The 25365-nt window shown below is 39.1% G+C and overlaps 2 gene segments (V, D, J or C); both read right to left on the bottom strand.

The window, feature by feature from the left end:
• Positions 1-8406: 8406 nt before the first annotated feature.
• Positions 8407-8900, bottom strand: LOC127686844 (immunoglobulin heavy variable 2-5-like). The segment is given in 2 exon segments: positions 8407-8724; positions 8810-8900. Coding segments are annotated over 2 exon segments (360 nt in total).
• Positions 8901-14282: 5382 nt separating this feature from the next.
• LOC127686810 (Ig heavy chain V region 108A-like) lies at positions 14283-15259 on the bottom strand. The segment is given in 2 exon segments: positions 14283-14889; positions 14972-15259. Coding segments are annotated over 2 exon segments (459 nt in total).
• Between the last annotated feature and the right edge of the window lie 10106 nt (positions 15260-25365).

Here is a 25365-nt window from a genome sequence, read left to right as displayed (position 1 = left end):
CTGGCGCTTTCAGGGAGCGCAGGCACGCATGCCCGCCATCCTAGTCACCCGGAGTACCCAATTAACAGTCATAGCCCTAGGGGAACTTTGCTTGGACCTTGGCCTCCCAGGCTTTTGCCTGGAATCAGGACCTGGGCGGCCAGGCTAACCTTGTGTGCGCCAGCCTGGTTAGGGGATCGGCTACCCAGCGGAGTGAGCAGAACACAGGGGAGGTCACAGCAGCATACACCGTCAGCACTCCCTGGGGGTGCACACGGGCTCCATCTGGTCCACAGACACAATCTGGGCAAGGCCTCAGGCGGAAGCCCTCAGCTCAACTCTCTCCGCTTCCAGATCCAGATCAGCCTGGGCGGCCGCACCACATCTCCAGGTCCTGCAAGAGGCTAGCTGGGCTTCCGGGCGGCCAGCTGGGAGAAGTCAGTGTGCTCCAGTGAATCCAGCAGGCCCCAGCGGGAGCCTTCGGGTGCCTGCTTTGGGATCTGAACAGCCTGGGCAGCAGCACCCTGTCAACAAGCAGTGCAGGAGGTAAGCTGTGCACCAGAGGCCAACTGGGAAGGGGCAGCTTGCACTGGTGAGTCCAGCACTGACAAGACAAACTAACACCAGTGAGAACTAGATGGCAAAAGGCAAACGCAGGAACGTCACTAACAGAAATCAAGGCAATATGGCAACATCTGAACCCAATTCTCCTCTACCAACATGTCCTGAATACCCCATCACACCAGTAAAACAAGATTTGGATTTAAAATCACTGGTCATGATGCTGGTACAGGAACACATGAAGGACATACTTAAAGAAATTCAGGAGAAAATGGATAAAAAGTTAGAAGCCCTTGCAAGGGAAACACAAAAATCATTGAAAGAAATCCAGGAGAATACAAAAGCCAACAAGGAGGAAATGCAAAAAACACTTAAAGAAATACAGGAGAACTTTGCTCAACAGGCTGAGGTCATGAAAGAGGAAACACAAAAATCTCTTAAAGAAATACAGGAGAACTTTGGTCAACAGGCTGAGGTCATGAAAGAGGAAACACAAAAATCTCTTAAAGAATTACAGGAAAGCACAAACAAGCAAGTGAAGGAGCTAAGCAAAACCATCCAGGATCTAAAATCAGAAGTAGAAACAACTAAGAAAACTCAAAGGGAGACAACTTTGGAGATAGAAAGCCTTGGGAAGAAATCAGGGGACAGAGATGCAAATATCAACAACAGAATACAAGAGATAGAAGAAAGAATCTCAGATGCTGAAGATTCCATAGAAACCATGGACTCAACAGTTAAAGAAAATGCAAAATGCAAAAAGCTTGTAACCCAAAATATCCAGGAAATCCAGGACACAATGAGAAGACCAAACCTAAGGATTATAGGCATAGATGAGAGTGAAGATTTACAACTTAAAGGGCCAGCAAATATCTTCAATAAAATTATGGAAGAAAACTTCCCTGACCTAAAGAGAGAGATGCCCATGAATATACAAGAAGCCTACAGAATTCCAAACAGACTGGACCAGAACAGAAATACTTCCCGTCACATAATAATCAAAACACCAAATGTTCTAAACAAAGAAAGAATACTAAAGGCAGTAAGAGAAAAAGGCCAAGTAACATATAAAGGAAAACCTATCAGAATCACAGCAGACTTTTCACCTGAGACTATGAAGGCTAGAAGGTCCTGGGCAGATGTCATGCAGACTCTAAGAGAACACAAATGCCAACCAAAACTACTATATCCAGCAAAACTCTCAATCACCATAGATGGAGAAACTAAGATATTTCATGACAAAACCAAGTTTACCCAATATCTATCCACAAACCCAGCCCTAAAAAGGATAATAGGAGGACAACACCAATACAAGGAGGGAAACTTCACCCTGGAAAAAGCAAGATAGTAACCTTTCATCAAACCCAAAAGAAGTTAAGCATTCAAATTTTAAAAATAACGTCAAAAATGATAGGAAGTAACAGTCACTATTGCTTAATATCTCTTAACATCAATGGACTTAATGCCCCAATAAAAAGACACAGACTAACTGAATGGATACGTAAACAGGACCCTACATTTTGCTGCTTACAGGAAACACACCTCAGGGTCAAAGACAAACACTACCTTAGAGTAAAAGGCTGGAAGACAATTTTACAAGCAAATGGTCTCAGGAAACAAGCTGGAGTAGCCATTTTAATATCAGATAAAATTGACTTTCAACCCAAAGTCATCAAAAGAGACCCTGAGGGACACTTCTTGCTGGTCAAAGGAAAAATACAAAAAGAAGAACTGTCAATCCTGAATATCTATGCCCCAAATGCAAGGGCACCCTCTTTCGTAAAAGAAACTTTATTAAAACTAAAAGCACACATTGCACCTAACACAATAATTGTGGGTGACTTCAACACTGCACTTTCCTCAATGGACTGATCAGGAAAACAGAAACTAAACAGGGACACAATGAAACTAATTGAAGCTTTGGACCAATTAGATTTAACAGATATATATAGAACATTCTATCCTGAAACAAAAGAATATACCTTTTTCTCAGCACCTCATGGTACCTTCTCCAAAATCGACCATATAATTGGTCACAAGACAGACCTCAACAAATATAAGAAGATAGAACTAATCCCATGCATCCTATCTGATCACTATGGAGTAAAAGTGGTCTTCAATAGCAACAGAAACAACAGAAAACCCACATACACGTGGAAACTGAACAATACTCTACTCAATGATACCTTGGTCAAGGAAGAAATAAAGAAAGAAATTAAAGACTTTTTAGAACACAATGAAAATGAAAACACAATATACCCAAATCTATGGGACACAATGAAAGCAGTGCTAAGAGGAAAACTCATAGCCCTGAGTGCCTCCAAAAAGAAAATGGAGAGAGCATACATTACCAGCTTAATGACACACCTGAAAGCCCTAGAACAAAAAGAAGCTATTTCGCCCAGGAGGAGTAGAAGGCAGGAAATCATCAAACTCAGGGCCGAAATCAATCAAGTAGAAACAAAGAGAACCATACAAAAAATCAACAAAACCAGGAGCTGGTTCTTTGAGAAAATCAACAAGATAGATAAACCCTTAGCCAGACTGACCAAAGGGCACAGAGAAAGTATCCAAATTAACAAACTTAGAAATGAAAAGGGAGATATAACAACAGAAACTGAGGAAATCCAAAAAATCATCAGATCCTACTACAAGAGCCTGTACTCAACACAACTGGAGAATCTGGAGGAAATGGACAATTTCCTTGACAGATACCAAATACCAAAATTAAATCAGGACCAACTAGACCATCTAAACAGTCCCACAATGCCTAAAGAAATAGAAGGAGTCATAGAAAGTCTTCCAACCAAAAAAAGCACAGGACCAGATGGCTTCAGTGCAGAATTCTACCAGACCTTCAAAGAAGAGTTAACACCAATACTCTTCAAACTATTCCACAAAATAGAAACAGAAGGAACACTACACAATTCCTTCTACGAAGCCACAATTACGCTGATACCAAAGCCACACAAAGATCCAACAAAGAAAGAGAACTTCAGACCAATTTCCCTTATGAACATCGATGCAAAAATACTCAATAAAATTCTTGCCAACCGAATCCAAGAACACATCAAAACGATCATCCACCATGATCAAGTAGGCTTTATCCCGGGAATGCAGGGTTGGTTCAATATACGGAAATCCTTCAATGCAATCCACTACATAAACAAACTCAAAGAACAAAACCACATGGTCATTTCATTGGATGCTGAAAAAGCATTTGACAAAATTCAGCATCCTTTCATGCTTAAAGTCTTGGAGAGAACAGGAATTCAAGGCCCATACCTAAACATAGTAAAAGCAATATACAGCAAACCGGTAGCCAGCATCAAACTAAATGTAGAGAAACTTGAAGCAATCCCACTGAAATCAGGGACCAGTCAAGGCTGCCCCCTTTCTCCTTATCTTTTCAATATTGTACTTGAGGTACTAGCTCGGGGATTCGACAACATAAGGAGGTCAAAGGGATACAAATTGGAAAGGAAGAAGTCAAACTATCATTATTTGCAGACGACATGATCGTCTACCTAAGTGACCCAAAGAACTCCACTAGAGAGCTCCTACAGCTGATAAACAACTTCAGCAAAGTGGCAGGTTATAAAATCAACTCCAGCAAATCAGTGGCCTTCCTATACTCAAAGGATAAGCAGGCTGAGAAAGAAATTAGGGAAATGACCCCCTTCACAATAGCCACAAACAGTATAAAGTATCTTGGGGTGACTCTTACCAAACATGTGAAAGATCTGTATGACAAGAACTTCAAGACTCTGAAGAAGGAAATGGAAGAAGACCTCAAAAAAATGGGAAAACCTCCCATGCTCATGGATCGGTAGAATCAATATAGTTAAAATGGCCATTTTGCCTAAAGCACTATACAGATTCAATGCAATACCCATCAAAATCCCAACTCAATTCTTCACAGAGTTAGAAAGAGCAATTATCAAATTCATCTGGAACAACAAAAAACCCAGGATAGCTAAAACTATTCTCAGCAACAAAAGAAAATCTGGGGGAATCAGTATCCCTGACCTCAAGCAATACTACAGAGCAATAGTGTTAAAAACTGCATGGTATTGGTACAGTGACAGGCAGGAGGATCAATGGAACAGGATTGAAGATCCAGAAATGAACCCACACACCTATGGCCACTTGATCCTCGACAAAGAGGCTGAAAACATCCAATGGAAAAAAGATAGCCTTTTCAACAAATGGTGCTGGTTCAACTGGAGGTCAGCATGCAGAAGAATGCGAATTGATCCATCCTTGTCTCCTTGTACTAAGCTCAAATCCAAATGGATCAATGACCTCCACATAAAGCCAGACACTCTGAAGCTAATAGAAAAGAAACTGGGGAAAACCCTTGAGGACATCGGTACAGGGAGAAAGTTTATGAACAGAACACCAATAGCGTATGCTCTAAGAGCAAGAATTGACAAATGGGACCTCATAAGGTTACAGAGTTTCTGTAAGGCAAAGGACACCATCAAGAGGACAGATCGGCAACCAACAAATTGGGAAAAGATCTTCACCAATCCTACATCAGATAGAGGGCTAATATCCAATATATATAAAGAACTCAAGAAGTTAGACTCCAGAAAAACGAACAACCCTATTAAAAAATGGGGTACAGAGTTAAACAAAGAATTCTCACCTGAAGAACTTCGGATGGCGGAGAAGCATCTTAAAAAATGCTCAACTTCATTAATCATTACAGAAATGCAAATCAAAACAACCCTAAGATTTCATCTTACACCAGTTAGAATGGCTAAGATTAAAAATTCAGGAGACAGCAGGTGTTGGAGAGGGTGTGGAGAAAGAGGAACACTCCTCCACTGCTGGTGGGGTTGCAAATTGGTACAACCACTCTGGAAATCAGTCTGGCGGTTCCTCCGAAAACTGGGCACCTCACTTCCAGAAGATCCTGCTATACCACTCCTGGGCATATACCCAGAAGACTCCCCACCGTGTAATAAGGATACATACTCTACTATGTTCATAGCAGCCAGATGCTGGAAAGAACCCAGGTATCCCTCAACAGAAGAGTGGATGCAAAAAATGTGGTATATCTACACAATGGAGTACTATTCAGCCATTAGAAACAATGAATTCATGAAATTCTTAGGCAAATGGATGGAGCTTGAGAATATCATACTAAGTGAGGTAACCCAGACTCAAAAGGTGAATCATGGTATGCACTCACTAATAATTGGATATTAACCTAGAAAACTGGAATACCCAAAACATAATCCACACATCAAATGAGGTACAAGAAGAAAGGAGGAGTGGCCCCTGGTTCTGGAAAGACTCAGTGAAACAGTATTCGGCAAAACCAGAATGGGGAAGTGGGAAGGGGTGGGTGGGAGGACAGGGGAAGAGAAGGGGGCTTACGGGACTTTCGGGGAGTGGGGGGGGGCTAGAAAAGGGAAAGCATTTGATGTGTAAATAAATTATATCGAATAAAAAAATTAAAAAAAATAAAACAAAGTTATTGACTCAACTATGATAGATAAATGGCTCACATTGACACTAAAATGGGTATAAGAATATAGTTTTACTCTGCCTGCACTAGCTCTAAATAGAAAGACCAAGATTTATATTTATTAATTATATTTTAAGTCTTATCATACTCTTGTTCCCAAATAGTCTTATATGTTAAATTAATCAATCTATATCAATCTTGTGTTCTGAAAAATGGTTCGTTAATTACTTCTCCTGCAGTCCTGCCTGCTTCTTCCTTTTCATCTGGCTGGTGACATCTGTTCCTGTCCTGATGATGTCATGAAGGACAAGGAGCTATAAGGTAATGGAAACTTATCTTTGTTGTTAGTAACAGAGACTTGTTTGGCTATTCCTATACTTGATTATGTGTGGAAAGGAACATTGCCCTAAGAAGACTCTGTACATGTCTGAGAAAATATTTCAGCAGTGAAACATGCAATGTTCTCCATAGATTCTTACCTGATTATCAGCTCAGGAAGAGAGAAATGATAAGAGATGTGTCAACAGAACAATTGACAACTGACCAGAAATTACTGGAAACTTTCCAACCAGGTTGTGCATGAACATGCCAGAAAGAAACAAACATGTTTTGTCTTTCCATGGTGTTTTCATTTAGGGAAAACTAAGAGGTACATGAGATTTTGGGCCCTTGCCCAGTTTGCCTAACTTAAATGACTTTTGTTGATTGAAAATATCTTATAAACAATATATTCTAATCAGACTTTACTTCTCCCAAACTTTTCTTAGATCCTCATTCCTTTGCTACCAACCCAACTTCATACCCTTTATTTTTCTCACTCTTTAACCAAAAACAAACAAAAAGGTAAAACAAGACTCACTTTCTGTCACTTAGCCTTTCTCTCTATTACTGTACACCCTATCTTGTCATACATACATATTCACACATACACAAACTCAAAAGAAGACAAAATATGAAACCAAATATACATGAAAAAACTGGTAAGATAGACTGCCTAAGTAAAGCTATATGAGACAAACACTACAAATATGTCATTGTGTTGCTTTTGTTTGGCCATCTCTTGGGTATAGGGTCTAACATCAAGTATGGTTAATACAGGAGTAAGTCCCCACTGAAGAAGACTATGTTTCTATTGTAGATGAGTACCAGCTGCAGATAGATTCTTACATAGTGGTGGGAGCACATATCCACTTCTCTAGGGAGGGGGGGAATGGAATCTAGAAATTCCCATTGGTTTGAATATATATAATCCTGTGCTTGTTCCCATAGTCTATGTGAGTTCATATGTGTATCAATTCTACTGTGTCTGGATAAGACTGCTTTTGTAGAGTAATCCATCATCTCTGACTCTTACAATCTTCCTTTGCAATGGTCATTTAGTCCTGGGAGGAAGCTTTGGTGACAAAAACTCATTTAGTACCACTGCTCTACAAATTGTTTATTTCTGGTTCTCTCTTGCTTCCCATCTACTACAAAACATGTGCCAGATTACAGGTAGATGAGTTACTGGATTAAGTGTAAGGTAGTGTAAATAAAATGATTTTATTGATATGTTGCTCTATCAGAACAGTGGCATATGATTTTCCCTTAGGGCCATGGTCTATGCAATTTCAGTTTCATGGCAATTCTAGCAGAGTCAGCCATGGCTAACCTTAACCCTAATCTCATAGGCCTTTATTCCATCAAAGAATGAATGATTGATCTCACAATGTTTGATCCCCTATTATGTCTATCACACAGACAGGTAACTATTGTAGACAACAGGTTTTAGAGTTAGATATGTTATTACCTTTCTACTTTAATGCCATACAAAGTACCTCCAGTACTATGAACACTAATCAGTAGGAATAAAAATTCTACATGGACACATACTCAACTTCTCTGTGGTCACTGAGATATATTAGTGCTGTCTTGAACCATGTGATGTTAAAATTAGTTTGTGGGGAGCAAAAAATAGACTTCAAAATACCTTGAATTATTTGGGAGTATCTATGGATACTCTTTGGTTGATGACTCAGTTTGAGAATACTCATCCAGTAAATCCCATCTTCACCCTATACAAATGTTTTCTGAAGGTAAACATGACAATAATTTGGAATTTTCCATTGTGGGAATTTGAAGCCTAAGACTGAGAGGAACCATAGCTCTGAACTACCTGGTGTAAGCACCAAACATCCATCAGTTTTATAAAGTAAAACACAGAATCATTTATGAACATTATAATAGGGACATAGGGTGAAGAAAATGAATAGAAAGCTCTTAATTTAAGAGCAAACAGGAAACCACAGAGGCCAGCAGGAAAGCTGTAGCTGTACATTCTTCTGATATAATAGGAAGGAACAGAGCTGAGAGCCAGCCAGAAATAACGTACAGCTGAAAACTGAGACTGTTTCAATGTGCTCTCCGAGCACAGTAGTATGTGGCAGTATCTGAAGTGTCCACACTGGCCAGCTTGAGGAATACCTGGTTGTTGGAGGTGTCCTTGGAGATTGTAAGCCGACTTTTCAATGATGGGTTGTAGTACTTATCATCATCCCAATAAATGGTTGCCAGCCACTCCAGACCGTTCCCTGAGGGCTGACGGATCCAGCCCACATTAGTACTGCTCAGCGAAAACCCAGAGAAAGAGCAAGTCAGACTGAGGGTCTGTGAGGGCTGCAATATCCCAGGGCCAGACTCTTTCAGAGTAACCTGGGACAGGACATCTGTGGAGAAAAAGAAAAAGGAGAAGGTAAGGTTGGAACAGGTGAGTATAGAAACAGTCATCCCTTAGGCAGCCTTGGCACTCACATGCAGGGACAATCAGCAGCAGGAATGAGGAAGTAAGCCTGTCCATGGCTGCACACTAGTGAGTACACAGGCCCAGCTTTGACTTTTCAACCTGAGGTTGGGTGGATCCAGCAGAGATTTGCATTCACTCACCAGGTGCTGACTCTGATGGCATACTTAAGTTTATGGACTCAAGTGGTATCTGTCTATGATGGGAGATGCAGGAGCCCTCAAGAGAGTTCATTTCTGCTTTTCATAGAGAGTATGTAATACACAAGACCAGGTTCCTCCATACATACTTCTAATGAGTGATGTTGTGTTGCAGTGAGGTTAATGGAGACCCTCACTCTAGCACAAAAGGTCGTGACTCTGTTCACTCATCTAGAATACTTCCCTATGTTTTTTGAATGGAGGACAGATGAGGAGCTCAAAGGGGAGATGTTACTACTACCTTGATGCTCTCTGTTTCTAAGGTCTCTATGAGTCTTATCAATATATATTTTCCACACAATTGGTACACTAATTATAGACTTCCTGAATAGTGTAAGAGTATATGCCATCTCAAGCTGAAAATGATGAATAAAATAATTCCATGAAAGAGTGTGATTTCATTGACTTTACTGAAGTGTCAAGTTCCTGACTCACATACTTGACATTGCTATTTATTCAACAATCAGTACCTTCATCTTTATACTGACCTGTATTTGTGCCTTTTTTTTTGAAATTTTTTTTATTCGATATAATTTATTTACATTTCAAATGATTTCCCCTTTTCTAGCCCCCCCACTCCCCGAAAGTCCCATAAGCTCCCTTCTCTTCCCCTGTCCTCCCATCCACCCCTTCCCACTTCCCCGTTCTGGTTTTGCTGAATACTGTTTCACTGAGTCTTTCCAGAACCAGGGGCCACTCCTCCTTTCTTCTTGTACCTCATTTGATGTGTGGATTATGTTTTGGGTATTCCAGTTTTCTAGGTTAATATCCACTTATTAGTGAGTTCATACCATGATTCACCTTTTGAGTCTGGGTTACCTCACTTAGTATGATATTCTCTAGCTCCATCCATTTGCCTAAGAATTTCATGAATTCATTGTTTCTAATGGCTGAATAGTACTCCATTGTGTAGATATACCACATTTTTTGCATCCACTCTTCTGTTGAGGGATACCTGGGTTCTTTCCAGCATCTGGCAATTATAAATAGGGCTGCTATGAACATAGTAGAACATGTATCCTTATTACGTGGTGGGGAGTCTTCTGGGTATATGCCCAGGAGTGAATCAACAGCAGAAAATAGAAATTCTAAGTGGGGAGAAATTTATTCAATTTTCCTAGATGCTGAAGATCTTAGAAGAAGGCACAGTGGGCAGACGATGCTGGAAGGCACAGCCCACAAGATTAGGACATTTTTTTCACTGCCTTCAGAAATGTTAAAACTAAAATTGTCTAGTAGAATAAAGGAAAAATAATAGAGACAAGAGGTTACAGAAGAAATATGCACAGTGTACAAAATACATTTTTATGAAAGTTCTATACACTTGTAAAGTTGTTATTTTATATTTCATAAGGATTTTTATTCTTTGTAAATTTCAATCATATATGAAATATGCTGTGATCTACCACCACGTTCAGGACTCTCACCACAGTCTACCATTACTAGATCCCTGTGATTCCCCTTGGGACCTTCCTAAAACTCTCTTTCCAAGCATACTGATCTTCTATTTAATTAACTAATAACACAGAGAATTTTATTATTACTACCTATATACACATATATAGGATTATCTCTAGTAAATAGTGAACCTCCAGAAATCTTCCCCAATAAAGAGATTATATTTTGCCTATTAGTCATCAAATGCCAAAAGACCTTCAGTGTGCTGTGGGCCGTAATAGTTCTTCCCCATCCATGTTGAAATATTTTAAAGTGTTATTCTTAGTAGTGATAACAGGGTACACCTCCACCAAATTGGATATATTAACTTCATAGAATGACTTACCCTTATGCTAAGCTTGCCAGTAGACATCTCTACCTGCTCAGTCATTTCTAGGTCTCACATGTGGTAATTTTCACTGGTTTGATTTGAATGTATTTTGTGCTGGGAAATACAGCTACTCAAATGTCTCTACATCTTGTTGTAGACATACTTGTACATTCATGTTTATTCACAGCATGTTCTTCACAGTCATTTCGCTACATATAGAGGAAGAAACCATCCCAGATTTCTAATAAAGCATAAATAAAAAAGGACATAGTCATACATATTGAAAAGTATTACTCAGTGATAAATCATAAATTATCTGATCTACAAGTGTCTTATGGAACTGGAAAACATATACTGAATAGGTTACCCACACACATTAAGTGTGTGCTTCAAGTTATCATTCATACATGTTCCAAGAACAGAATAATTTGTTTTGCTGTATTTAGTTGTAGAAGCCAAGGGAATAGAATTTGGTCATTACAGTATGAGGAATTTACAAAGATGACACAGTAAAATAGAGATAAGAATAGAGAATAAAACATTTTAAAATTGAGCAGATTATAAGAGCCAGACTGGATGCAGAACTCCAAGGAAAGAGCGTCTTCCAGACACAATTTGACTGATGCTTTTATGAATTCACAGAGACTGTGGCTGCAGACACAGAACCTGAGGCAAATCAACCCAGATAAACTTGGGAGAAGGAAATGAGTGCAGGCTTTCAGCCCAAACCAAGAAGAACTACAGCTGACACTCGTGTAAAGGAATAGTTAGTTTTCACCAGTGGAGTCTCTCCTGTGATGTTAAGCATGATTAATCATAGGAGACATGCTTATTAGTTGATTCCAACAAAAAATATTACCTCAATAGAATTTTTGGAGACATTGTCTTGTTCAATACCCTTTGTATCATTTACCTTTTGTCTATATATCATGGCTACAGGATTGTGGCTTTATTGGAGTTCTCTCTCTCTCTCTCTCTCTCTCTCTCTCTCTCTCTCTCTCTCTCTCTCTCTCTCTCTCTCTCTGTGTGTGTGTGTGTGTGTGTGGTGGTGTGTCTTGTTTTTGATTATCTTTTGTTTTGTTTCCATTTGTTTTTAATTCCTCCTTAAATTACTTTTTTCTTTTTTTTTTTTTTTTTGCTGTTATTCAAAAAGGAAAATTGTATGTATTTCATGAATTTGGAGGTAGGAAGGATCTGGAAATAGTTGGGGTGACAAAATAAGTTATTAGAAAACACTGTATGACTATTATTAAAAATTATAAAACAACAAATCAAAACCAGTAAACATAAATCTGAGAACTATTTAGCAAAGAATACTGAGTTTGAGCTTGGAGACATCACATGTCAATCAAAGCAAGGCAGATCAGTTAATGCACTTGAGAAAGAAGATTACAGAGGATACAGAGTCGCTTTCACACACAGCTCATCTCTCTATGAGGATTATAGGTCTCATTATGCCCCCTCCTAGTCATGAACGCTCCTGAAAATAGGTTTGTCATGGTTTAAACTGAAGTTGCACAGTCTGGTTTAAGAAAAATCTTATGTGGGTTGGTGAGCAGGAGAAGGAGGGATGGGATAGGGGGTTTTCTGAGGGGAATCCAGGAAAGGGGATAACATTTCAAATGTAAATAAAGAAAATATCTATGAAAATAAAGAAAAAGAAACCTATCCATTAACTTCAGTGTTGACAGAGTTCCACTGAAGAGAGAAATGGCTCATTTACCTGGGGATGATGATTTATGCATCAGCGATTTTAAGTTGTGCCAATATTACTATAATGTCTCTCTTGAAGCCAGGTTCCTGCTTGCTGGCAGTTGTAGTCAGCTCTTGCAGTTCCCAATTCTAAAAACATAATGACAGAAGGCCCATGTTCTCTAAAAGCTGTAGGACAGATTATTGAGACTGGGAAAATTATTATGGGACCATATATTAACATATAACCTCAGAATCTACCTCAGTTAGCATGTACATTCATTAAGGTGATAAATGAATTCTGTGAAACTTGATATAATATTATTTCTATCCATCATACAGAAATTAAACTTTTGTGGCTTTGTGTCAGAAGCTATTTTGCCTACTTCTGTGAAAGACTATATGTCAGTCAGAGTCAAGGAATGAGGGCTGAATGTTCTCTTAATTTTGGAAGAAGGAAATGGGAGGCTTCTGGATGGCAATAGATGACAACCAATGTATGTCAGGTATTGTCTCTGCCTGACTATGACTTTGTTCCCTATGACACTGTAAAGTCTATAGGTCTATGATAATTAAACTTGGGGTTGCCATAGTGTTCACTAGACAGCCCTCTGCTTTCTAACATTTGTCTCAGTCTTCTTCTCCATCTATCCTATAGTCATCCTCACTCCCTCTTTAGTGGACTTTACGACTTTATGCATGCAGGAACAATGCAGCTATGTATTCTGTTATAAATACCTTTCATATTCTAAGAGCCTCGAACTTCTGCTGGACCACACAAGCAGAGATAGCAAAACACCTAGAAGTCACTTAAGACTTAATGACTGTAAAAGGGTTTTTTTTTTCTTTTTTCTTTTTCTTTCTTTCTTTCCTTTTTTTTTTTTTTGGTCTTTTTTTTTCTTTTTTTTTCTTGGTTATTTTCTTGATTTATATTTCAAATATTATCCCCTTTTCCAGTTTCCCCCCTCTCAGAAACCCCCATCCCATTTATCCCTCCGCCTGCTTCTATGAGGGTGCTCCTCCACCGATCCCACTCCCACCTCCCCATCCTCAATTCCCCTACACTGAGGCATCTACCAAGCCTTCATAGGACCAAGGACATCTCCTCCCATTGATGCCTAACAAGGCAATCCTCTGCTACATATGCATATGGAGTCATGTGTACTCCTTGTTTGATGGCTTTGTGCCTGGGAGCTCTGGGGGATCTGGTTGGTTGATGTTGTTATTCTTACAAAGTTGCAAACCCCCTCAGCTCCTACAGTCCTTTCTCTAACTCCTCCACTGGGAACCCACGGTCAGTCCAATGGTTGACTGAGAGAATCTATGTCTGTATTTGAAAGGCTGACAGGGCCTCTCAGGAGAGAGCCATATTGGTCTCCTTTCAGCAAGCATTTCTTGGAATACACAATAGTTTGGTGACTGTGTATGGGATAAATCCCCAGGTGGGATGGTCTCTGGATGACCTTTCCTACTGTCTCAGCTCTACTTTTTATTTCCATATTTTTTCCTATGAATATTTTGTTCCCTTTCTCAGAAAAACCAAAGCACCCACACTTTGGTCTTCCTTCTTCTTGAGATTCTTGTGGTTTGTGAATTGTATCTTGGGTACTCAGAGCTTTTAGTCTAATATCCACCTATCAGAGAGTGCATACCATGTGTGTTCTTTTGTGACTGTGTAACCTCAATTAGGACGACATTTTGTACTTTGCCCAAATGTTGATGGGATTTTACAGATCAAATTCATACTATAATTTATTCCCAGCTATTCCAATGAAAGTACTAGTCTTTCTCAGATTCCAAAGATAATTTTATCATGCATAATCACAGTTATCCTTTTTTGTTTTATTAAAGAAGAATGTCAATGGAGGCTGTCACTGGTGAAGAGAATGACAAAGTGTGGGGTACTTTAGGAGCAGACTAAATCAGCATCAAAGAATTCAGAGATGTCCTGTTGCAAAGTTAATAAACTGCACCAGTGGTCTCTAAAAAAGAGACACAAAAATGGACTATCAAAATGATTGCATCTCAGCAAGTCTTCAGGATAATCTTCTCTGAGTCATATTAGTCACATGAAGCTTCCTGCACCTTCAGGTTTTTTCACATGTTCAGGATGTGGTTTCAACACTGTGTCTTGCACAGTAATAGACTGCAGAGTCTTCAGATGCCAATCTGTTAATCTCCATATAGGCAGTGCTGGAGGATTTGTCTACAGTCAGTGTGGCCTTGCCCTTAAATTTTTCATTGTAACCAGTACCACCATATGCATCAATATTTCCAATCCACTCAAGGCTCTTTCCATGACTCTGCTTCACCCAGGACATCACATAGTCAGTGAATGTGTAGCCAGAAGCCTTGCAGGAAATCTTCACTGAGGCCCCAGGCTTTACAAGCTCAGGCCCAAACTGTTGCAGCTGGACCTGTGAGTGGACACCTGTAGAAGGAAAGACAGAGTGGATATCATTGTCACCTGAGAGTATCTCAGAATCTCAAGTCTGCTACTGTGAGCCACTTACCCGTAGCTGTTGCCACCAGGAAGAGGATGATACAGCTCCACCCCATGGCGAAGTCCTCTATACTCAGTGACTGTACAGACAACAGTGATCTTATGATTTTGAGGGATGTAGACATCCCTATATTTACCACCATAGATTCACATGATTTGCATATTCATGAGCAGGGTACATCTTAGATAAAGGCCTAGTCCTGCTGAAGAAGAAGGGACACCTGAGGGACACCTGACTTAAAAATCAGGACACAGAGGCCCAAGCCCTAATTCTGTCTGAGGAAGTTCATCCCATACCTCATCTCTGAGATTGTGCTGAGGCTATGGATATAACTAACATCAGGGCCTGTGCTCTAAAAAGATTTGCATCCTGAAACAGTGCCTCCTCTTCTGCCACAGTTAAGAGATAGATTTACAGGTTGTTACAAGAAGGACAACACTAATGGCAAAGTTAAAAAAGAGATAAGTTATTAGAATTTACAACCTCCTTTCAATACATACAAGTATCATTTGCCTTTCCAACATGTTGTATACTAAAAAATTGTTGCCAAAACAACAAAAACTAAATATACTTCAGAAACAGTTGTACATGAATTATTTTTACAGCACCATCACAATAAATAAATTATGGAAATTAACTGTGTATCTGTAAACAGAAGATTTCATCAAGAAGAGTATGTTTCATGTGTGTGTGTGTGTGTGTGTGTGTGTGTCAAGAAAATATAAATCTATGACATGCTTAACAAAGAATTTTCACAGTTTTTTAGTATGGAAACATTGCATGTCAATCACAATAGTTACATGTAAGTTAAGAAAGGAAACCACAGAGGATACAGTCTCCCACACAAGCTCTACATCTCTGTGCTGGGGATTGTTGGTCTCACTGTGCCCCCTATTGGTCCTGAACCCACCTGCAGATAGGTTTTTCTTTTCTTTTTTTTTTTTTTTCAGATAAGTTTTTCAATGTTTACTCTGAAGTTGCCCAGTCTGACTTGAGCAAAAAGTTATCCCTGCAACTCCATTTCTGACAGGGATCAGCTGCAGGGATAAATGGTTCTTGTTTACTTGTAGAGTTAACTGATGTCTCAGTATCCGAATTTAAGTTCTTTCTGCATTATCATCAATGACACTCTCAAAGTCATCCTCTTTCCTAGTGGCACTTGGATATAGCTCTAGATGTTCCCATTTGTAATAAAGTATACATCTAAGAATACTTCCCTATGTTTTTTGAATGGAGGACAGATGAGGAGCTCAAAGGGGCGATTTTACTACTACCTTGATGCTCTCTGTTTCTAAGGCCTCTATGAGTCTTATCAATATATATTTTTCCACATAATTGGTACACTAATTATAGACTTCCTGAATAGTGTAAGAGTATATGCCATCTCAAGCTGAAAACGATGAATGAAATAATTCCAGGAAAGAGTGTGATTTCATTGACTTTACTGAAGTGTCAAGTTCCTGACTCACATACTTGAGATTGCTATTTATTCAACAATCAGTACCTTCATCTTTATACTGACATGTAGTTGTGACAGCTTTAAAATCAACAGCGGAAAATAGAAATTCTAAGTAGGGAGAAATATAGTCAATTCCCCTAGATGCTGAAGATCTTAGAAGAAGGCACAGTGGACAAACCTTCATCTTTATACTGACCTGTATTTGTGACAACTTTAAAATCAACAGCAGAAAATAGAAACTCTAAGTAGGGAGAAATTTATTCAATTCCCCTAGATGCTGAAGATCTTAGAAGAAGGCACAGTGGGCAAACGATGCTGGAAGGCACAGCCCACAAGTTTAGGACATTTTTTTCACTGCCTTCAGAAATGTTAAAACACAATGCACTGTTCTTTGTTCTTATCAGTATTGATGATTTAGAACTTAGAGAGAGTAAGATTTACCTAACTTTGGTCAACGATATGCAGTGGTTTGTTGGCATGAACATAAATGAGTATATGGAAAAGAGCCTGAGTAGATGACTGAGAAATCAACACCAAATGCAATCAAGTCGCTTTTATGAAAAAAATCCTCATATTCTCAGATGTATGAAAGATAAAAATATCAAGACATGTCCAAACCATAAAATAAGATCTTAAGTTGTATCAACACAAGAAAGAGAAATAAATCTCAGAAAAGTGAGTGCCTTCTGAGATCATGAACCATTAGAGTAGGGTGGGCAATAAGACCTGAACTAACACTTGGGTTCCTTTCCAGAGGGCTGTCAATGTCAAAGTGACTTTTTATCTATGAGTAAATTATGTATCTTGAAATAGAAGGGTTTCTGACATTGTCTCCATGAGACTTAAAGACCATCCTGTACATATTCATGAGGCACGAGGAAAGGCCCACAGAAGGAAAGATCCTGGAATGGATGACACAGAGGCTGAGTTGCCAGGTTTGGATGAAGGAGCAAGAGGGCCAGAAAAACAAATATTGCTGCTTACTGAATATTGGAATGTCAGACAACAGACTCTTCAGAAGAGAGAATATCAATTCTAACTAGGAACACAGATGTTGTGTTTTATATGCTTTGTCCATGGAAGGCATAAAAGTGTGGTGTTATGTTAAGTCTGTGATATGAGCTGCATTGGATGAAGACATTTTTCCTGAGTTTTTCAGATGTACTTGAAGTAATTCCAGGTCCAAGTCCACAAATGTACAGAGATGTGAACAACATGGTACAAAAATTAAAATACAGAAATATAATCCAACAAGATTTTATACAAATTTATATATAAAGCACCATGCCAATTGGGCCTCAAAAATTGGAATGTATTACTCTAAATGTGGATCACATTAACTTCTTCGATTAGATATATTTTACAGCTTTCAAAATTCCTGTACTCAGTTATACTCATCTAGAGAGCCTATTTCCAACTCAGCTAGAGTGTTTTTGTATATTTAATCAGTGCCATAAGCATTGCTGTGTCTCCATGTTCATCACAAGGACATGTGAGGAGAAAGGCACTGCAGACTGAACATGTATTAGCTAAGGTGGAACTACCAACCCATCCTTCAGAAACTCCCAAGCACTTGGACTGAAAATGACAATACTATCATGGGATTCTTTTGATGAGGGCATGTTATATGTTGATGGTGTGAGTAATAGGATTCCAATTACTGCAGAGAGTAGAACAGCAGCCAGACATTCCTTTAGATGACATAAAAAGTCTACTAGCAGAGGTAGGATCTAATTTCATAAGGTACAAATGGCATCCAGCCAGGGAAAAGAAAGTTAATATCTTATCAGGAAATATTAGGAATCTCAGGTATATCCCCAGTAGGCTGGAATTCTAAACTTCTAACAGTGGACAACTGCGTCTTGACAAGCTAATAAAATGTTCTAAGAGTAAATCTAAAAAGTAGGATGGATACAGTACATACCTGCAATATCACATCAGAACGAAAGACTCTCATATGAAAACACAAGACAGTATAGTGAAGAAACTGGTGCCATGTGAGGTCCAGAGTGCTGTGAACAGGGAAAGGTGGGCTGAATATCCAGATATTGTCAGGAACATTGTATATATTTATGTGTAATTGGTAGTAGTATGGTATAGGTATCATCTCTTCACTTCCTTCAGAGTCCATTTTTGCCATACACAAAAAAACATATATTAAAGTTTAATATTACTAATTTTTAAAATATTTTAGAAGAAAATATACAGAAAAATGAGTGATGAAAATAAAAATGTAAGGAAGGTCAAGTGTGAAAATGCACCCAGTCTCGCTCTCTCCTTCTCCTGAGCTGTGGACATCACACGGCAGTAGGACCAGGTCTCCTACACTTTCCCAGCAGAGCAGCATTGGTTCAACATTGTGGATGGAACATCAAGAGCTGTGTTCCTAAGTCATGCTCAATCATATTTTCCAACTGAGAAAAATCCCTCCTGCCAGTGAAAAGAAGTTACAGATTAGATTTACAGATGCAGATGACAGTGATGATGATGATGACGAACCAACGTTTGACACATCATGTTTGAAATTTTCTATCATTCTGTCACTTGCCTATATAATTGGTTTTTGTCCGTCCAATAAGGTTAATATGTAATGAATAAAAAATATGCACAATTACTTAACAAACACCTTTTACTGTCCTAAATTTGTGGTCTTGTCAGAGTAGCTCCATCACATGTATCATGTGGTCTCTGAAATTGTGCAATATTAGAAAAGAAGCCCCAGAGTCTCCTAGGACCACCTCACTCTCCAGATGTTTCTCTCCACCTGTTACTGTTTCTCTCCTTGATGAAAGCTGGATCTACACCACCCCCTGTTCCTCCTGAGCTTCCTCAAAGAGGCTTGTTTCTGACACACAGGGAACCTGCTCACTGTGTCTCCTGCACAGTAATACAAAGCTGAATCTTTGTGGTGGCAGACATCTGCTTCAGAGTGAATTAGTCCTTGAATGGGTGACGTTCTGATGGGTTCTTCACTGACAGACCCACACTTTATAAAGGCCTTATCCTCTTTTCTTTCAGGGGCCACGTAGGTTCTTCTTGAAGTTGAATAACCACAACCTCCCATCGATTATCAGCCATCGATATTGAAGTCCCAAAATTGTTATTGTGTCACGATCTATGTAGAGTTTTGCCTTTTAGTGTTTCTTTATAGAATTAGGGATCCAAAAATTATGTGTCAGGATTTAAAATTATTATATCTCTTTGATGAATTGTTCTGTTTACCATTATGCAACAAACACTGTAATCTCTTTTAATTAATTTTAGTGGAATGTTTACTTTGACTAATTGAGATAACTACATCAGGTTTTTATGTTTTCTAGTTGCTTAATGTTCTTTTTTCATCCTTTGATAAGATTTTGATAGTTTCCTGAATACAGAATATAATTTTTTTAATTTTGTTAATTTGTTTTATATTTTTGATGATGCATCAAGGCCATTTACATTTAAGGTTAGTTAAAAAGATGTTTGCTATTTCCTATAAGTTTGTTGGGCATTTTTCTGTTTTCCAGAATATTTTTTCATATGGTGGAGAAGCTGATATTAAATTTTGGTTCCTGAAATTTAATTGGTTCTTGATTTGGTCAATAAAGAAGGTGAAACTCAATTGATAGGCAAATGGAAACTTCTGGGATTTTCATGTCCCAGAAGAAAGAGAAGGGAGCACTTCAAGTCAGGCTTGGAATGAGAAGGACACAATAACCACCATGTAAGTTCTTGAGGCAGCCAGAACCGGTGGCCTCCACCACCAGCAGATAGCTGATGTAGGCTAGCTGATAAGTTTAGGGTAGGCAATTTCTGTGCCTAACAATTGTGTTACTTGGCTAGTTTTAAAATAAGAAAGCTGTCTAGTGTTTTTCTTCTTAGTAGAGCTAATGTAGGCAGGAGAAAGAGAAAAGACAGGTTGGTTGATGGCAGCTTGGTGAAACTAGCCAGGAGCAAGTCATAGCTGATGGAGCATGGACAGCAGCTCCCAATTCCCATGTTGGGAAATGGTTGCATTCCATCCTGGGCGAAGACAGATGGAACAAAGGGAACCAGGAGAGTTCAGAGCACAGGCAGAGCACCTGAGAAGGCAGTAGCATGTTTGGTTAAATTACACATAACAGAAATTAAATACATCAACACATAACAGTCTTGATGTATTTTCTTGTTTCTGTACTAGTTCTGAGGGTTTGGTGAGCTGCTGTGTTGGACATGGTTGTTTCTTCCCTGGTCTAGCATGCTTACCAACAGTGAGGCTACCTTTCATCTTTCTTCCTGTAAAACATTCCACTAAGAACTTCCTACAGTGCCCACTTGGTCATCAAGAGCTGCATCAAATTGAATTTACTTGAGATACTTTCATTTTTCCATCAATTTTGAAAGATAGCTTAGCAGGGCATAAAATTCTTGGTTCACAGTTGCTCATTTTCAGAACTTGAACTATTGCATTCCATGTCTTTTCAGTCTTTGTGGTTGCTAATGAAAGGTCTGGGATAATACTGCTATTTCTATCTTTGTATGTGAATTGGTGGTTTGGAATGCTTCTTTTAGGATTGTTTCTTTGTTCTTTATATTTGACATCCTGATTGTAATATACCATGCTCATGACTATTTGGTGTTTGACATAGCTCTTGTCATTTAGAAGCCTACTTCTTTCTGTAAATTTCATATAATCTTTCTAATTAGTTGATCTTTTTCAATTTTATCTGTTCTTCTTCTACACTGTGAATTCTCAGGTTTGGCTTCTTGCACATATCCTGGACTTCTAGGAAATATCATGTGTGTTACTGATTTTTTCCTTATAATTGTCTGTTTATATTATTTATTCAACTGTATCCTTCATCAATGAAACTCATTCTTCTTCATGGATTTGTCTGTTAATGATAATATCTGTTGTAGTTTTTGTTTGGCTGCCCATCTCATCATTTCAAGCACTATTGTATGATTATTTTTCAATGTTTTAAACTCCTTGCAATTTTTTTACTCCACATTCTGAGTTTTGCCCTCCACCTTATTAACTGTTGCATTCACTTTGGAGACTGCCTTGTCAAGATCTTGAATAGATTCCCATAACTAAGGTATATTTGTTTGGTTCTTCTGTGTGATTGTCAGTTCTTTTGAGTATTAAGATTCCAAATTCTTTCAAGACATTTCATATATTTCTGTAATTTTGAATTCCCTCAGATAGGAACTGGATGATTGGTATTGTGTCTCCGGTAATGATCATGCCATACATTTTTTTATACTATTTTCTTGTGCTTCATACATCTGTTAAAGAGTGCATGTTTTTACATCTTCAGATGCTTTTGTGATATTGGGATTTTATGTCTCTTCTTAGAGGCATATCTGCACGAAGTTTAGCTAGAAGAACGTGGTGTTAATCATCAAAAAAAGTTGCTGAAGTTAGCTATGTATCAAAACGACTATAGCTGAAGCTGCACACTAAGCTCCGAGGTAACTAGGTGGTGTAAAACCTGGTCGTCCCTGCACTCTATGAACCTACTGGAGTCAGAATATCAAACTTCACACCACCTGTAGTTCATCAACTATCAGGGGTCTTTGATTAGAAGTACAAGACCCAAAGGTGTCCAGGATCACAGCTTCTGCAGTGACATTTTGCATTTCAGAGATCAGAATTCCACACCTGCATTGGCCTCAGATACCACTGGAATCAAAGCTCCATTCTCTCAATGGACTCTGGACACACTGGAGCCAAAGTTTGGGCCCTGCTGTGAGTTCTTAGAATATCTGGCTGGAAACCTGGTCACAAGTTGATGTTCTGTCTCTCAGATGCCAGAAGTCTCATAGAGCTTGAAACTTACCATAATATTTTTCATAATATTATTTCAGGTCAGTACACATGAACCTGTGAGTATCCCTCAGTAACTCTCACCACATCTAATCTAAGAACTCAGTGCTTTATCCAAAGTATTTTTATTGATCCTCTGTGGGGTTTTTCACACATGTTCCTTGCTCATACCTGAGCACACATCATACATGCTAACTAGTGTTTATATGAAATTATTTTTAATTTACATAAATACCATAAACAGCACTGAGGGCTGCTCCGGCCTTTGGAGGTTTGGAGCTGACGTGTAAAAGAGTTAAACAAAAGACTGATGATCTCTGGCCTTGTAACAATCTCTAACTGTACTGGGGGATAGATAGTGATGGTTTCTGGAATCTTAACACTCCCTTGCTTATTCTGTGCCTGAAACCCACTGGCTTCTTTTCTTTTGAACTCTGTGCTTTCTTAGAAACTGGAATCTTAACTCTTTATTTCTGTTCTGCTACTCATGTAGACTTTAGATGGCCCAGAATATATGAGGGTGTACTGGCTGGTTTTGTGTGTCAACTTGACACAGACTGGAGTTATCACTGAGAAAGGAACTTCAGTTGGGGGAAGTACCTCCATGCGATCCAGCTGTGGGGCATTTTCTCAATTAGGGATCAAGGGGGAGGACCCCTTGTGGGTGGTACCATCTCTGGCCTGGCAATCTAGGGTTCTATAAGAGAGCAGGCTGAGCAAGCCAGGGAAAGCAAGCCAGTAAGTAACATCCCTCCATGGTTTCTGCATCAGCTCCTGCTTCCTGATCTACTTGAGTTCCAGTCCTGAATTCCGTTAGTGATGAACAGCTATGTGGAAGTGTAAGCAAAATAAACCCTTTCCTCCCCAACTTGGTTCTTGGTCATGGTGTTTGTGCTGGAATAGAAACCCTGACTAAGACAAGGAGATGTCCCTTTCAAAGACAGATTCTACCTTGGAGGCAGTTTGATTGAGCTCTACCAGTTCCCATGTCTAAAAACATAATGGCAGGAATTAACAGCTTCTTTCCTGTCTTCACCAGGCTATACTTCTGGCAGAGTACCAGTGTCAAGAGGGTAAATCACTCATCCTACATTGTTTAATAGACAGAGTAGAAAGAATTTTACAATAATTGTACGTAGAAGTGAGACTGTTGATATCAATAACTAAAATGTTGAAGCAACTCAGGTCCTGTCTGACCCTTAGAACCTCAAACAGTTTGGAATGTTGTGCTGAAAGAAAACTGCATTGACAAGGATGGTAAATAGTAAACACTCTGCTTAGAGAAAATAAAAAGGACCTGCCAGATAAAAGGTCTAATCTTAGAGATCTGCAATGAGAATCACTCAATAATTGCAGGGGCTCTCAGGGACTGAGACACCAACCAAAGAACATACATGGACTGGTCCAAGGTGCCCAGAATATATATATATTAGTTGGTTAGCTCAGTCTTCATATCTGTTTCCCTATAAGAGGAGTGGAGTCTGTCACTAAAGTTGTTACCCCCTTGGAAACCATGCCACTTACTCAACTCCTTGTCTGGCCTCAGTGGAAGATGATACCACAAACATTGCAGAGACTGGATGGGCCCAGATTGGAGGATATCTAGTGGTGCACCTACCCTCTTAGAAGAGAAAGGAAGAAAATAGAAGGAGGGACTTTTTATGGAGTACCAGAGGTGAGGGCAGCAATTGGAACATAAAATCCATCAATCAATCAATCAATCAATCGATCGATCGATCAATCAATAACCCCTTTGGATATCCTAATTAGCATGTCCAATTTGAAATAAAGCCCTCTTCTTAACATAGGTCATCCACTTTATCTTCATAAACAGCTATTTTCTTTTGCAAACAAAGATTTTCCTTTGTCCTATTCAGGGACGAATCCTCCCTCTCCCTTGATCAATTCCCCTTCTCCCTCATCCTTTATTTCTTGTCTTTGTTCCTTTTTCCCTGCCTTTGTCTCTAGGGGGCAAACTTTGTGCTGAGAACATTGGCCTGAGTGTCCCAGGACTCTACTGCCATGGATTTCCCATCACCAGTGTTGCCCTGCAGTGGTCAGAGCAAATTTCTGAGAATATTGAAATGGTGCGGAAATTCAGATGTCTATGTCATGTCAGGAATTATGGCATTCATGTCCTTTCTCAGAGACACAAGTATATGATGAATGTAACTGTCTGGGAGATCTTAAATACAGATAATATACCTCCAACACTGATTTCAGCCCTGCTGCACTCAGCTCTGGGTTAAGGATGTGAAAATTCCTGAATTATGCCCACACCTGTCCAGTAGTCAGGCTGCTCTTCCACTGCCTCAGTATCACAGCCACTGATGTCTGCCTGCAATAAGATGTAGGGTGGTGAGTGTTAAAAAGAGAGATCCCTGCTCATGAACTTCAAGGAGTGTAGGTACTTTATCATGTATCTTGTCACCATGCCTAGCAAAAACATTGAGTTCTGGATTGTTGTTCTAGACATGTGACACAAGCATCATGAAAGACAAGGATTTATGGATACAGTATCTGCTATATCAGTACTCACATAAGAAATTCCCTTAAAATTTTGATTAGAAAACTTAAAAATGAACAAGGAATCTTACCTTAGTGTCAACTCCTTCTTGAGTATTCTATGTTTAGTGTTGATCACTGAGGGAGGGGACCTGGAAATTGAGGGATCTGCTCCTCTGATAGATTTACAAGATTAGGGATTAAGGTTGGGATAAATTTGTAAAATAAAATGAATATTTGCATCTCCTCATTCTCTAAACCAGAACAGTCATGGGTGTCTATATCAGTCATTACACACTTCAATGAGAAGCCCCTGTGATGAGAAGAGCAACAGTCTAATGCATAAAAACATATATTATGAGACAGTTTGTCAACTTGACCACTGAAAGTTCAACTAGGATCTATTAGGCCTATGTCATCTATAGGCATGTGATTTGAACCATGTTTATCTGGGATGAAGTCTTTCCTATGCAACAGACCATATATGCAATTGGAAAACAGTTGGTAATTACACAAAAGTCACGTGCTAGTGGGTTCATCTTATCTGAAGGATGATATTATAAACTGCTAGGTCAGGTACTGTATAAGATCACTGAGGCCTTTGTGTTTTTTCTAAGCAGCATGACACTGTCCTATACTAGGAAATCA

Source organism: Apodemus sylvaticus, chromosome 6 (genome assembly GCF_947179515.1).
Source record: "Apodemus sylvaticus chromosome 6, mApoSyl1.1, whole genome shotgun sequence".
In the NCBI taxonomy this organism is placed as follows: domain Eukaryota; kingdom Metazoa; phylum Chordata; class Mammalia; order Rodentia; family Muridae; genus Apodemus; species Apodemus sylvaticus.
The sequence above is the reverse complement of the archived record's forward strand: the minus strand, read 5'-3'. Positions and strand labels throughout refer to the sequence as shown.